The following is a 15,054-nucleotide window of genomic DNA, read 5'->3' on the forward strand; positions in this document are numbered from 1 at the left end:
AAATATTCAAATGATATTTTATAAAATTTTATAATCATTCAGCGATATATATAAAAACTACAATAAAAATAGAAGGCCCTTTAAATAACTTAATCCAACTCAATATTTAATTTCTTTTTAATATTTAATTTATTAAATAATAAAAAAATATGAATAGTTAAAACAACTACTCTCTCTATCTCATTCAAGGTGTCCAACTTTCCTTTTTTTTCCCTTTTTAGTTTGTCCCGCTTAAGATGTCTATTTTCTATATTTAGAAAAAAAATCTCTCTCTAATTTCTCATTATTAAAATATCCAACTATATTTTTCTCTCAACTTATTTCACCTAATATTTTTTCTTAAAATCTCGTGTCACTTAAGAAAGTAGACCTTTTGAGTTGAGAGTAAACGTAACTACTTACCAAATGGGTTTGAGCCCAGCTAATAGATATTGGCCCATCAGGGTTTCGATACCCAATCCAATTATTATTTGTTTTGAAATAATTTATTATCATCTGCTCAATAATATATATGCCAATTTCCAACAGCATATTCTAATCGCTATTGATTCGAGCTCCGTTGCACCAAAATCGATACAAACAAACCCTATTTCTTATCTGCTTTTTATAAACCACAATTCGTTTCCTTCACTCTCGATATCCCAATTATCGCTAAACATGACAAAATTCTCAGCCTATCCCCGGAAAATCAGGCTCTCCTATTCCGATCCCGACGCCACCGACTCATCGTCGGATGAATCCGATCCATCGGGCAGAAAATCCAAGAGAATTGTCCACGAGCTGCCGCTCCCTCTGTTGAAGATTTCCAGCCGAGAAATCGAGTCGGAACGCGGCGCCGATGAATTCCAGAATCTGATCGCCGAGAGGAGCTTCGTCGGCGTGCACAAGAGGAAATCGGGGAGGTACGCGGCCGAAGTGAGGGATCGTCGGCTCAAGAAACGTATCTGGCTGGGCACTTTCAACACCGCCGAAGAGGCCTCCGCGGCTTATCTCGCGGCGAAGCGCGAGATCGAGGAGGCGCCGAGAGTCGGAGAGGGGGGAATCGTGTGGATTGCTTCCGAGAAAACCGGCGGCTCTCCGAATTCGGTTCTCGAAAATTCGTCCGATGAAAGTGGCGGCGGGAAGGATCCGGTGCGGAAAATAGGGTTTCTTTGCGGCGTGCAAATTGTTGACCCGAATGGATTTCTGGTTGGGGAATTCAGCAAGCTGGATGATCTGAGCATTGCCACGGCGGAGGACGGTGTCGTTTTGGCAGGTTAAGGTTTAGGCTGTTTTCACGCAACTAATTCTCTCTGTAAATCAACCTTTTTTAATCTTTGTAACATTTTGCTTTTCCGATTTTAATTGGACTCTCTTCTCTTCTCTTCACTTCATTGGATTTGACGTTAAACCGAATTTTTATGGTTACTCTTTATAGGCTTTTTTTTACTGTATAATCTAATTGGTGTGCCTTGGAGTCTGGAGTTGTGCCCCAAATGGGGCAACTTTTATTTTATTTTATTTTATTTTATTTTATTTTATTTTATTTTATTTTATTTTATTTTATTTTATTTTATTTTATTTTATAATACTGAGGAGCAATTACATGAAGTATTCGTACTATATGTTGGCCATGTCTGTGTTTTTCAATATTAATATAAAGGTTTTTTATAATTGAGAGGGTACAAGATGCACTTTTGGTTAAAGAAAGAAAGTACTAGCAAAAGAAGTAGACATAATAAAATGATGTTTCGTTTTCAATCTTGAACTAATAATATTTGTTTTATATTTGTCTTATTTAAAAGTGATGGAGTATATTTTATTTTTTGGGGCGTCGATTTACTCAAAGTGTTTGAGTGTCCTCTTTCTAATACTAATAAAAATATCATTTTTTTCTACTTAGCATCTATACTATAACATTGTAAAAAAATTCTAATAAAAAAAATGGTACGTTTGAATAAAACCGAGAGAGAGAATGTTACTGCTTAAAGCAGAAGGTTTAGGTATTTAATCAATCATATAGTATAATTTTGGAATATTTATTGAATAGAATTATTATAATAATTTATTCCAAAATATATGAATATCTATAAGCAAATTTTACAACCAATGTTATTAATTGGATGTCGTCAAAAGATTCTTGATTCTCTGGTGTCTGGATTGTGACCCACTGCCAATATAAAAGGTAAATAATTGATTATTACATTTTAGTCAAACTATACTTGAAATTTTTTAATATTAGGCACGCGTATTGTTTAGATCATTTGGAAATCTATGTTATAAACGAATTCGTGTTAAAACCCTTAAATCTTGTCTTAAATTGACTTAACCCTTAAATATTGTCCCAAATCGACTTAATAATGATTCTAGCTTATCTGTATAAGTATGGATAACCCTCTCCTTATAAAACCTTTTAAAGGATAATGACCCATTTCTATTAAATTATTTTACTGAAAACTCCCCCATTGAAATGCCCTTGTAGTTGATGCTTTTAAGTAATTTCTATTTTTCTGCACTCGCTCCGCCACATAATAAGAATCCTATTTTGCAATTTCGGTGCGTCCCACGATAAGAGTCATATTTCACTTTTACCATAAATGGTAAGTAGACCTCACATTCCACCAACTTATTTCACTCACATTTAATTATAAAACTAATATATATAAATGAGACTCATATCCACTAACTTATTCAATATACTTTTCTTTATATTTTTTAAAACTCATATTTTACCAAATATGACTCATATTGCGGGAATGGCGGAGTGTTTCAATGCGCGTCTAATTGCTTAATTTTTTAGTTTGTGATAAATCATTACTTTTTATAAGGGGAATAAAAAAAGCATCACCTTACAACTGGCAACAATAGCAATAGCACACACGAAAGCCCAACTCGTATTTCTGATTAGGGGCATATATGAAAGTTAAATATCCAAAAACATAGCTAGCCCGCGACTGTGCGGTTCGGCCCAATCTGAAGCCGCTTTGCATTCGGCCCAAGAATTACTTCATTTTGTGTGTGGTCATTTTTTATCTGGTAACTTTTCGTATTTAGAGTTAATTTGTCAAAAAAATTTACACGCCTGACTAATTTAGGACCTAAAAAAACAGAAAAGTTCCATTTAATAAAAAATTCCCATGTGGGCCATCGCATTATTCAAGCGGTTTCACGGCAAAGATAGAATCAGTAAAAACAAATAAATTGCAAAGGTAACTTTGAGTAGTACTGATTGACAAGTGTGTACAGAAAAGTTACACGGAAGATAAAATCTTTTAATCGATACCAAAAATGTAAACTGTGTTTCAATTCTCACTAATGAAAATCATAAATTTTGGTCTTGAGCGAAGAAATAGTGACAATACTTAACAAGATCTACAATTTTCTCAGATAAATTGACCTCTCATATAATTGAGTCTGATATGGTAGTACAAACCAACAAAATCACATTAAAGTCTGTGCCATCAAAAAATAAAATGCTCAAATTAGATGATTAAATTAATTCAAGAATTGAAATTCACAATTGTCTGTGTAGCAAAAGAGTTAAAAGGATACAAACACTAAATCTAGTTAGCATAACAATGGATATACAAAGAGTATGATGATTCGAAAAAAAACGTGGGTATTTTTGACAAGAAAAAAATAAAAAAAAAATGTAGTACTAATTGTGGAGAGGATCTGGGCAGCTAGGAATTTTCCTTTTATTTTCAAGAAGAGTAGAGTTTGTGGGAGTGGTGGAAATTCTAGCTTTGAAATACTCACTAAAAATCTGGGTTTGATTCTTGGCGGAGGGGAATGACCGAATTGCCCCTACCTGGATTTGGCCTGAAATCCAGACATGCATGAGTAGGAGCAGCGCCACTGTCGGAGGGCAAAACGGTCTCTTTCTACCGGAAACGGACATCGCATAACCGAAATAAAATATCCCCCAATTCTTCTTCCTTGTGTTTGTAGAATCTATATATATAAACGGAGGCTTCCGAGCTTCACTTTTAATGCTGTTTTCTCTCTCTAGACGCAGAGGGATAAACTCATCAAGCCTAAATGTTCCATTTATAGTATATTAGAGATTTGGAGTATGGGGATGTTGATCTGGAATTGGCTCATAGTAACAAAATCTCGGTTTTTTCTTCGAGATTTTATTGTAGTAAAAATCAATTTTATTTTAATTTATGTGGTAGGCCTTAATCAACTCAAGTATATCCATGTCTAACACGTCGTTAGAAGAACATAGGTCAAATCAATTTGGAATTGGAGTCTTCATGCCATCCACAATAGGAATAGCCCAGCAATAGCCCAGCCATAGCCCAGCCACTGCCACATCATCAGCACTAAAAATCCTCCTGCCACATCATCAAAACAAGCAAATAGCCCAGCAATAGACCAGCCATAGCCCAGCCACATACTATCCACATCATTATTAACAAATATATACAAAATGAAATAATTAAAAATCACACAATATACGGAATTAAATTTACAACACAAAAACGAGAAAATTCACTAATATTAATAAAATATAAAAAGTACATTAATTAAAAAAATTACATAATTAAAAAAAACTAACGGCGGTCAATCCTCCGTGCCCATAACTCGTTAAAACAAGTGGTGCGAATGAAAATGACGAACAAAGCGCGTATATATAGTGTTTCGAAAAAAAAAATTTTATTTTTTCGCGCTAGGCGGTGCGCTGGGCGATCCGGGCGCTGCAATAGCGCCGAACGGACCGTTCAGCGCACGCCCAGCGCTGCGCGGTTTCTCTCTCCAATCGCCCGCTGGGCGGCTGCAATAGATCGCCTAGCGAACCGCCCAGCGTCGGCGCTCGGCTGGGCGGTCGCTAGGCGCCTATTGTGGATGGCCTAAATAATACTACTCCCTCCTTCACACTTTGGTAATACAAAATGTTTTGAAAAGGCTACTTTTACAGTAGTTTTATAATAAAATATTAGTGAAAATAAGTTAATGGAATGTGAGATCTACTATTAAAAATGATAAAAATAAAAGGTGACAAAATTTTTAGGAACGGATGAAAATGGAAATAGGTGACATATTTTCAAGGACAGAGGGAGTAATAAATAGTTAAAATAGAGAAATAGTAAAGTAAGAGAGAGAATAATCGGGATAAAACCCTCCGTCTCACTTTACGAGTCCCATTAACCATATTTGGGTGTCCTACTTTAGGAATCCGGTTGAAATATTCCATAAATAATAATAGGCCTCATATTCCACTGACATTTTTTCACTCACGTTTTATTATAAAACTATTATATAAAAATAGGATCATCATTCCACTATTTTTTTTACTAACTTTCTTTTACATTTTTTAAAACCTGTGCCGAACTCAAATAAGACTTCTAAAGTGTGACAGAGGGAGTAGTACCTAAAATTTATACTCCTTTCGTCCACTCTAAGTAGAGAGTTTCAATTTCAGCATGAGGTTTTTTGTAATGTTATTTTATGAATTAGATGAAGAGAATAAAGTAAGATATCAGAGAGAGAAAAATAGAGAGTATGATGTTTCAATTTTTAAAAATATATCCTTTAGAATGGAATATTCCAAAAAAGAAAATAGCCGCTTAGAATGGGACGAAGGGATAATTTCTAGTATGAATAGTGTCAAGAGAAAAGAAGAAATGCTATAATGAATATTTTCGGGTGGAAGTAGTTTTGTTGAATTGGAGGAATGACAAGATTTATAGAGATTTATTTTACTAAATATATAGGACCCGTTTGATAAGAAAAGTGAGATATGAGAAAATATGTAAAATAAGCTAAGAAATATGGGTTTTATGTCAAGATATGCAGATATAAGATTTTTTTTCATTGTTGTTTGATAGAAAAGAAATTATCTAAATTTGTATAGTTTTAAAAAAGTAATAATAATTTGAAAAATATTGATTCAAGGCACATATGTTTGCCCCGGACTTGCTCTTGAAAAATATTTCAATAACCCAACAAGAAATGAAACAATAAAAATGGTGGAAAAGGAAGAAGATGAAGGTGTAATGATATAGTAGATAGATGCTTGGAAACTATAGACATTCTATAAAACAATGAAGACAACTCAAGACAACTTTCACCAAAGCAAGAATCTAATGACTCCACAAAACAAGCAACACAAGAACTAGTAAAACATACCTTAACATTCAACCTAAGCCCGCAATAGATTGGAATGCAACCACAAGGGTTTTGATAAATCTTCAAAAATGAAGATGTGTGCTCATAAATGGAGTCTTTTTTCTTACAAATATCATTCAAGCTGCCATGGAAAAACCCTAACATAAGTATTTATAATAGATGTCTAAAAAGAGCAACAAAAAAAACAATTCTTCGTAAAGAAGTCATATCCCGGACGAAACACTCGACTGGGCGTTTCCCATGGCTCATTTCGCCCGCCCGCACGAACTTTCTGGACAAAAACTGATCTTGCGACAAAAACGCCCGATCTGGTTGGCAAAACGCCCGCTCACGCATTTCTTTCTTTACTGCGCTACTTTTTTTAAATGGCTATAACTTCTTCTCCCGGACTCCGAGTGGGGTGTGCAAGGTAGTCACGCGAAGCCCTTTCAAAGATGAAGACAATGGTAGTTGTATAGTCGAATTTGGATGTCATGTTGATAGGAAAATTACAGTTTGAATCAAACTCCAGTTCCACTTGGTTTGTTGTCACGTGTCTACCTTTTCTCGGACCCCAACTAACCCATGGCCCTCGATATGGTTGTATTCTATGATTGTAAATACCCGGATTCACATCAATAAGAGTGGCTTAACTTGTTGTCTTTCTATTCAAAAAAGAAATGACTCAACTTTGTTGGGACATTCCAAAAAGGATGATACTCCTACAATTCAACTTAGTTGGGATGGAGAGTATTAGTATTATAATGAAATGTGAGTGAGGAAAAGTTAGTGGAATGTGGGGTAGATTACGAAAAACAGTAAAGTAAAAAGTAAATAAGACTTTGGTGGACGAAAGAAATTGGCAAAATGGGACGTTTATTGGTGGACACGGGGGGGTATTTCCTTATTAGTCTGTCCCTGAAAAGTATGAACATTCTAAATTTGGAATAGTTAAACAACACATTACTCATACTCATCATTTTATTTACGACTTATACTATTACACTACATTACAAAATAATGTGAAACCTACTCTCTATTAGCACTACTTGCTGTTGACTACTTGCTCTTGATGATGATTGAATAATCAACCCAATATTTAGAGCATCCACATCCGTGCTCTTGCCAACGAACACGCATGTGGGCCCGACCCCACTTTTTCTGCATGCTCTTAGGCAAGAGCACAACACCCACATCCGTGCTCTTCCGCAAGGACGAGCACAAGGGTCCCACCATTCCATTATTCAATTTAAATAAAAACATTTCCAAAAAATTAAAATGCATTATAAATACCGGAATAATATTACAAAATACATTAAAAATTAAAAATTACATAATTAAAATCCTAAAAATTAAAAATTACATAATTAAAATCCTAAAAATTAAAAATTACATAATTAAACTCCTAAAAATTAAAAATTACATAATTAAATTCATAAAATTAAAAAATCCACTACTCGTGGCCGAATTTCGCCCACATGTGTTTGATTAGGTCTTCTTGTAGCTCAACGTGGGTTCGGGTATCGCGCATTGTGTGCCTTGTTTCGAACCTCTCACCCACCGTCGTATGCACACCTCGGCGTGGGGGAGACCTCGCGCTTGAGCTTCCGGCTTCATCCTCGTCGTAAAAGCTATCCGCCCTCGGTCCTTCGTCGGCTATAATCATGTTGTGTAAGATAATACACATGTACATGATGTCGGTGATATTTTTCACGTACCACAGCCGAGACGGCTTCACAATGTTGAATCGGGCTTGAAGGACCCCAAAGGCTCTTTCGACGTCTTTCCGCGCGGACTCTTGACGCTGCGCAAAAAGAACCCGTCTCGGGTCTTGCGGGTTGCTGAGTGTCTTCACGAAAGTCGACCACCTTGGGTAGATACCATCGACGAGATAGTAACCCATGTGGTATACATTTCCGTTGACGGTGAAGTCGATCACCGGTGCTACACCATTCAACACATCATTGAAGAGCGGTGAAGAATATAGCAAGTTCAAGTCGTTGTTGGATCCGGCAACACCAAAATATGCATGCAAATCCATAGGCGGTAGTCGGCGACCGCTTCAAGGATAAGTATTGGGCCGTCGCCTTTGTGGCCGCTTAAGTGTTGCCCCCTCCAAGCAGTCGGGCAATTCTTCCACCTTCAATGCATGCAGTCAATACTGCCAAGCATACCGGGAAAGCCATGGACTGTTTCGTGAAGACGAAGCAACCGTTGGCAATCATCGGTGGTGGGTGCCCGAAGGAATTCATCACCGAAAGCTGAACGAACGCCCCCGCAAAAATTTTTAAGACAAAGGATTCCAGTGGACTTACCGACATGCAAATACTCGTCGAAGAGGTCGGCCGTTTGCCCAGTAGCGAGTTGTCGGATGGCACACGTACACTTCTGCAACGCCGAGACACTTTGCCGACCGGCTGCATCTGGACCTGTTTGGAAGTATTCAACACGGGCGGACAATGTGTTGACAATACGCATGAACAAGCGCTTTGACATGCGAAAACGGCGCCTAAAGTAATCTTCTGGAAACTGCGGCTGGTCGGAAAAATAGTCAGCAACGAGCCTTTCGTGGGCTCCCTCCCAGTCACGATGGATGTAGCGGCGAGTTGATCTAGTTGGTTGAGGAGGAGGGGCGGGGGTATTCGCTACGACATATGCTTCATAAGCGGCACGATGTTGTTCGTAGTATTCTTATTTTTCGCGCTCCGCTTCTGCAATGAGATGGGTGAAATCATTTGAGGTTTTAAGTGAGAGATGAGGTGTAGATAAGTTGTATGAGCAATATGAATGAGAGATGATTTGATGAGAAAAATGGATGATGAATGTGTGTATTTATAGATGATTTAGGGGAAAAAATAAAAAAAATTACAGAAAAACGGGCAAAAACGACCATTTTTTGGGATTGTGAATTTTTTTTGGTATTATTTTCAATTTTTTTTAAAAAATAATTTTTCAACGGATATGCCGTTGGCCAATCAGAACGCGTCACGTCGCCTGCTCGCTGGCACGGACGTGCTCGATGCATCGAGCAGCGCCGTGCTAGCAGCAAGAGCGCAGCGGCGGACAGCGGTGCCGCGCCGCTAGCACGGACGGACGAGCAATTGCTCGCAGTTGTGGATGCTCTTAAGGTGGATTATTTTATTAATTATGTCCTATAATTAAGCTCCTCTTTCTTAAATTAAGACGATTCATTTTTCAAACCGTTGTTGTAATAAATGAAAGATTCAAATAATTGAATGTGGAGCAGTTTGACTGAAGTTCAAACTGATTGGCCTGAGTTATAGGGGTATAATTAAAAATTATATATTAAAATATTAGAAACATATTGGAGAACTAATTAAAATATATGCAAGAGTCTCGCATGTTGCATTATGGATTGGAATCAAACAAAATGATGTCTATTGTGAATTTATGATATCAATAATTTCGGAGGACATAGAAGGTTCAATATATTGGATGACCCTATGTATATAAACGTATATATGGGGCGTGGGGTCGTCTTCTACTGAGTTTATCACCTTAATCTTAAATTGAGACTGAATATGGATCCTTTGATTTAAAATTCAAAGGCTGAGATTAAATAAAAAAAATCAATAAATAGTAGACAAAATATTAACTAAAGGGTAATATCGTCATTATATTATCATATGATAATTTTCGTGAGTGTTTTTTTTATATCAGCATAGTGTATTATAAATATCAACAATATGACATGAGAATATCAATACAAGTATAAGAAAATATCAACACGGTTGATATTTACCTAGATTATATTGAGATTTTACATACACTATATTGAGAATTTTTTTGCATTTGTTGATAAAATCTGCTTATTAACATATACGAAAATTGAAATATAATTTATCAAATTTCATCACCCGAACATCGTCGTAACATATGCAATTGAGATCTCGTTGTAATCCTTATAAAATTATCTTTAATTTGATATATTTTTTGCGAAAAAATAATTTAAATTGAGAGAGTTACGTAAATTTAAAGTTTTAAGATGATTTTGATATGGGAAAATTGACATTAATACCCTTTAAGCCTATTTAATAATTTTTTTAATTTAAAATATAATCCATGTAATATTATTTCAACCACTAGATTTACTAATCTAATGACTAAGATTTGGTTCTAATTTGTGATTGCTAATTAGGTAGCAAATAATCACTCGTGTGGGGGTGGAACTAATATAATCTATTTTCTATCTTGTGAAATAAAATCATACACAAACAATTACCATGTCAGACTATGCAGTTTTAGTCAGATTATATCCAAATAAAATGAAAATACATTCGAGGCCTTGCTGGAACCTAAAACTAAAAAACTCTTAGTAGAGAAATACTTTTAGGAACTCAATATTGTCATTTAAGCTAAATTTTATGGACACCATATTGTACTATATAGTAATATAACGAACTAACTAACCCAGTGTCAATGATTCATCCTAGCTTAATGGTTAAGTGGTCAATTTCTAATGACAAAGGTCTCGTATTCTAGTCCATCTTAATGTGATCTTTTCACTATAACTATTTTCTTCGAAGCCAAATATTGTGCCTATTTTTCATACGTTTGTGATTAATTGTAGATGTCATTTCAATAATAATAGTTGATGAGCATGGGCCTCGAACTTCAAAACTTATCGTAGACGTTAATAATGTCACCAATCTACTAATAAAATTAGCTAACTCACAGAAACAATGCACATTCTTGGTGGGCCTTACCCCACCCAAATTGTAGTCTAATTAGGCACATGCACAACAAAATAAATCTATAGATGTTTGGGCAATTTCTCCGTTTAAAGGTACAAATTATCGACTTGGATATTAATTTTCGATTATATGTTGAATTTGTACTCCAAAGTTTCTGATTAGTCATGTGAATATATGCTGAAATTGATTTTTTTTTATAAAACTTTAGAGCATCCACAACGGCGAGCTGCAGCTTATTCGTCCGTCCGTCCGTCCGTGCCAGCGGCACGGAGACGTTGTCCGCCGCTGCGCTCGCACCACTGGCACGGCGATACTCGATGCATCGAGCACGTCCGTGCCAGGGAGCAGGCGACGTGGCAGGTGGTGATTGGCCAACGGTATAGCCGTTGGCAATTTGAATTTTTTTTAAAAAAATCGGTTTTAAATTAAAAAAAACCGATTAAAAATAAAAAAGAATATATTTTCCCACTTCCCAAAAAATTATATCCGTTTTCTACCCACTTTTAATTTATTTTTCAATTTCCCCCCCCCAAAAATACACATTTTCATCGATAAATACCTCTACTTTCACACACAAAAATTCACATCACATTACACAGTTCTCATCTACATTCTCTCATTTCCATTCTCAATCTTTCTTCCACTCCTACAACATAACAATGTCCGGCCACGACGATCACCCCCCGGGCTCCCACGGTTGGAACCCCGATTGGTTCGGTTCACAACCGTTTCCTAGTCCGGAAACGGAATATTCGGCTCCTCCTCAAACCCAAAGTTCGGGAGTTCCGGGTGGCTACCGGCCTTACTCGATCGACGACCAAGATGCCCCCGAAAGGCAATACGGGTAGACACCCGAGCCTAGAGCGAGGTCGAGCGGCCCCTCCCAAACTCCGACTCCTCCTACTCGCGGTGTCCTCACACCGTACACTCCGGCGGAGATGGAGCAATTGTTCAAGGCGTTCTTGTCAATCTCCGAAGATCCGGAGGTTGGCACGAACCAATCTGGCGATTATTATTGGTGGCGCATCTGTCGCCGGTACAATGAAAACCGGCCGGTGGGAACAATCGAGCACAACGAGAGTATGGTACGCAACGCCATATACAGAGCCAACGAAGAAATCCAAAAGTTTCAGGGGTATTACCTCCAGGAAGAGCGGTCGGCGGTCGACATCATCAGTTCCGCCTTGTCGACCTACCAACCCATGAACTACAAGCCTTTCAAGTACCTCAACATTTGGCAGGAGACGCGGTCGCATCCGAAGTATAGGGGAGACGTAACATCCTCCTCTAGTGGCTCCTTCAAACGGTAAAGGTCGGTATCCCTATCCGTCGGCAGCTCCGAAGACGTGGCTAGCCAACTTGCCGAAGCTAACTTGGGTAGACCCGACGCCTGCCCGAGCGGTTCCCAACGCCGACCGCAAGGAAGGAAGAAGGCGGCGGCCAACCGCCGTCGAGCCGCGACTCCATCCGGCGATGCTCCCGAACCCGCTCCCGCTCCCGTTCCCGTTCCCTATTCGCCACCTCCACCCCCACCAACTCGTTGTGGGGGATTTTGGCCCAACTCAATATGGCCGATAGGTCAACTATGACCCCGCGCAACTTCGATCGTATGAGGCCATGATATTGGGCCTCCAAAAACAATTGGAGGTAGTGCCGCCGGATGAATAGTCTTCCACGGGGGTATTTTTAGCCTTTAATTATGTAATTTTTAATTTTTAGGAGTTTTAACTATGTAATTTTTAATTTGTAGGTGTTTAATTATGTAATTTTTAATTTTTAGGATTTTAATTATGTAATTTTTATTTTTTAGGATTTTATTATGTAATTTTTAATTTTTAATGTATTTTGTAATATTATTCGGGGTATTTTTAATGTATTTTAATTTTGTGGAAATGTTTTTATTTAAATTGAATAATGGAATGGTGGGACCCTTGTGCTCGTCCTTGCGGAAGAGCACGGCTGTGGGTGTTGTGCTATTGTCTAAGAGCAGGCAGAAAAAGTGGGGCCGGGCCCACATTCGTGCTCGTTGGCAAGAGCACGGTTGTGGATGCTCTTATAGATGTCACAAAAGGATGGATGGCTGATTCGAAACTGAAAAAAGAAAAACATGGTTGTAAATTGTAATTGCAATTTTAGAAGAGTTAGGTAAAAATTCAAAAACTATTTTCTTCATAGTATTTTTTTTTCTTTTGTGGTAATATGGAATCTTTTTATTTATGTATCTGAAAATGGTGAAAGGAAAAAGAGAAGAAACAGCCACTATTTTTTTCACCATTGTTGGGAAAATGCGATCTCTCTGTGTACTAACAAAGTTAAAGAGTTTTGTAGTTTCGTGCCTTTGATTTTGTTCTCATTATATTACTTGGATTTTCATACACCTCATTAAATCTAAAAAATGTATTGTATTTTGCACTTTTCTTTTTGGCCTCCTTCACTATTTTTTGCCATTTTCTCCATCACACTCGATGCTTGTTTCTTTTCCTATGTATCTCCATCATTATTTCTGATTCACGATTTTGGTGAAAATGAAAACCTTTGAAAATTTTCTTTCTTGAAATTTGGAATTTTGTTGCAGCCATGACTTAGAAACTAATAACCCCAAATAAGTGTTTGAATGGGCTTTACCCTTTTTCTATTCTTGCTTTTTATCTGATCTTTGTCAATCATATTCTTGGAACACTATATACAAACATCAAATTTTGAAAACTGGTTAAGGTATTTAGAATCACATGGTTTGTTCATGTTTCTGATTATTATTGTTAGATTTCCATGATTGAAAATAATGTGAAAATTTGTGGTAGAAACTGATAGTAATCCATTATTTAATGTATACATACACATCTTGTGACAGTGACGTTAAAAAAACTCCAAATGTTACCAAAATCATGAAAAGCAATTCCATATATGAAATTTCATTAAGGTTACTATTAAAAGTAAAGGTCAATTTACAAGATAAGAAACAGAAACAAAACACAAGTCATGTTCGAATAAAAAAATAGATGAGCCCTAATCGACAGACAAGTCAAATAAACAGGTCATATATATGATGAGACAACTATCGATGTTTTATGGAAAAATTACTCACTCATTTGATTTGAGGGAGGAATTCATTGATCATTGTCCTATAGATAAAACTTATTTCTTAAGGACATAAAAATCGAGACACAATTATTTGTGTTGAAATTTTTTAAAAATAACAACAATATTTTAGAATGCAAAATAAAACGTTCCTAAATTAAGGATAAATTAACTTAATATTTTGCTTTTTCAGAACACTTTAATTTGCGTCTTTTAATTTTAGTTAGAAAACTAACAATAAAGACGTTTTTTTGAAACTTATGTGATACTCCTTAATGTCCTTAATTGCATTAAAAAGGATTTTAATGTAAACTCTCTGTTCCAATCTTTTATTTTCTCCCGGTAATTCAAATTAACCCAACGTAAAGTTAAATTTTCGTTTAAATTGTTTTACAAATTACAAAAATTTCAAAAGTAAAACGGTTATAAAGACTCAAATGGACGTCTTATTTACTATGCAAGTGGTTAGTTGTTTCTACTCCTAAAAGTGAATAACCATAAAAGTAATTATGCAAGTAGTTGTCTTTGCTAAAAGATGAATTCATTATGATAGATAACTTCTTTTTTTGGCCAACAGTTAGTTATTGCAAGTTGTCACTCCACGATTCCATTTACAATTTACAGCCCTACATTTCCGATCAGCTTCAATATATTCTCAATAATAACGACTGTTACAATTTTGTCGACTCTCAAATTATATTTCAAATCGAAGCCAACTTGTTTTCATTACATGGCACACCAAACTTTAAACACACATGCACACAATTGAAAGTTTGAAACCAACTGTTGTTTTGTACAAGTTCAATCAAAGCTTATTGATAGTGTTGCAAAGATAAATTTAAGATATGTGATAAGGCTCATTTCATTCATTGGCTTTTGGGGGATTTTACATGCTTTTGGGGGAGACAGCGAGCAAATCATGAGTTTAAGTGTGCCAGATAGCTGCTGGATCAGATAGACAGTGCAAACAAGCCGAGCAGAAGCAAATTGAGCAAAATGGAGTGAAAATTGTAGAAAAGCCGCACAACTGGTTAAAAGGAGTAATCACAAGGAGCTAGCATTGCAAGGAGTAGAGGAGAAGAGATAGAATGAGAAGATACCCTTTACTTTACGAGTACAAATGTCAAATCATGAAGGGTATATCCTAGAGATTGGAGCTTGGAGTCGT

The 15,054-nt window shown here is 36.6% G+C and overlaps 1 protein-coding gene across 1 annotated transcript; it reads left to right on the forward strand.

The window, feature by feature from the left end:
- Nucleotides 1–657: 657 nt before the first annotated feature.
- On the forward strand, nucleotides 658–1,260 carry LOC121757531 (ethylene-responsive transcription factor ERF118-like). The gene has a single exon (XM_042153059.1). The coding sequence runs from the start codon at nucleotides 658–660 to the stop codon at nucleotides 1,258–1,260; it is 603 nt and encodes a 200-aa protein (XP_042008993.1).
- Nucleotides 1,261–15,054: the final 13,794 nt, after the last annotated feature.

Source organism: Salvia splendens, chromosome 12 (genome assembly GCF_004379255.2).
Source record: "Salvia splendens isolate huo1 chromosome 12, SspV2, whole genome shotgun sequence".
NCBI classification, from domain to species: Eukaryota; Viridiplantae; Streptophyta; class Magnoliopsida; order Lamiales; family Lamiaceae; genus Salvia; species Salvia splendens.

What these genes read in the sequence shown, in the direction of transcription:
- LOC121757531 (XM_042153059.1), top strand. Translation starts at nt 658, where the DNA reads ATGACAAAATTCTCAGCCTATCCCCGGAAAATCAGGCTCTCCTATTCC.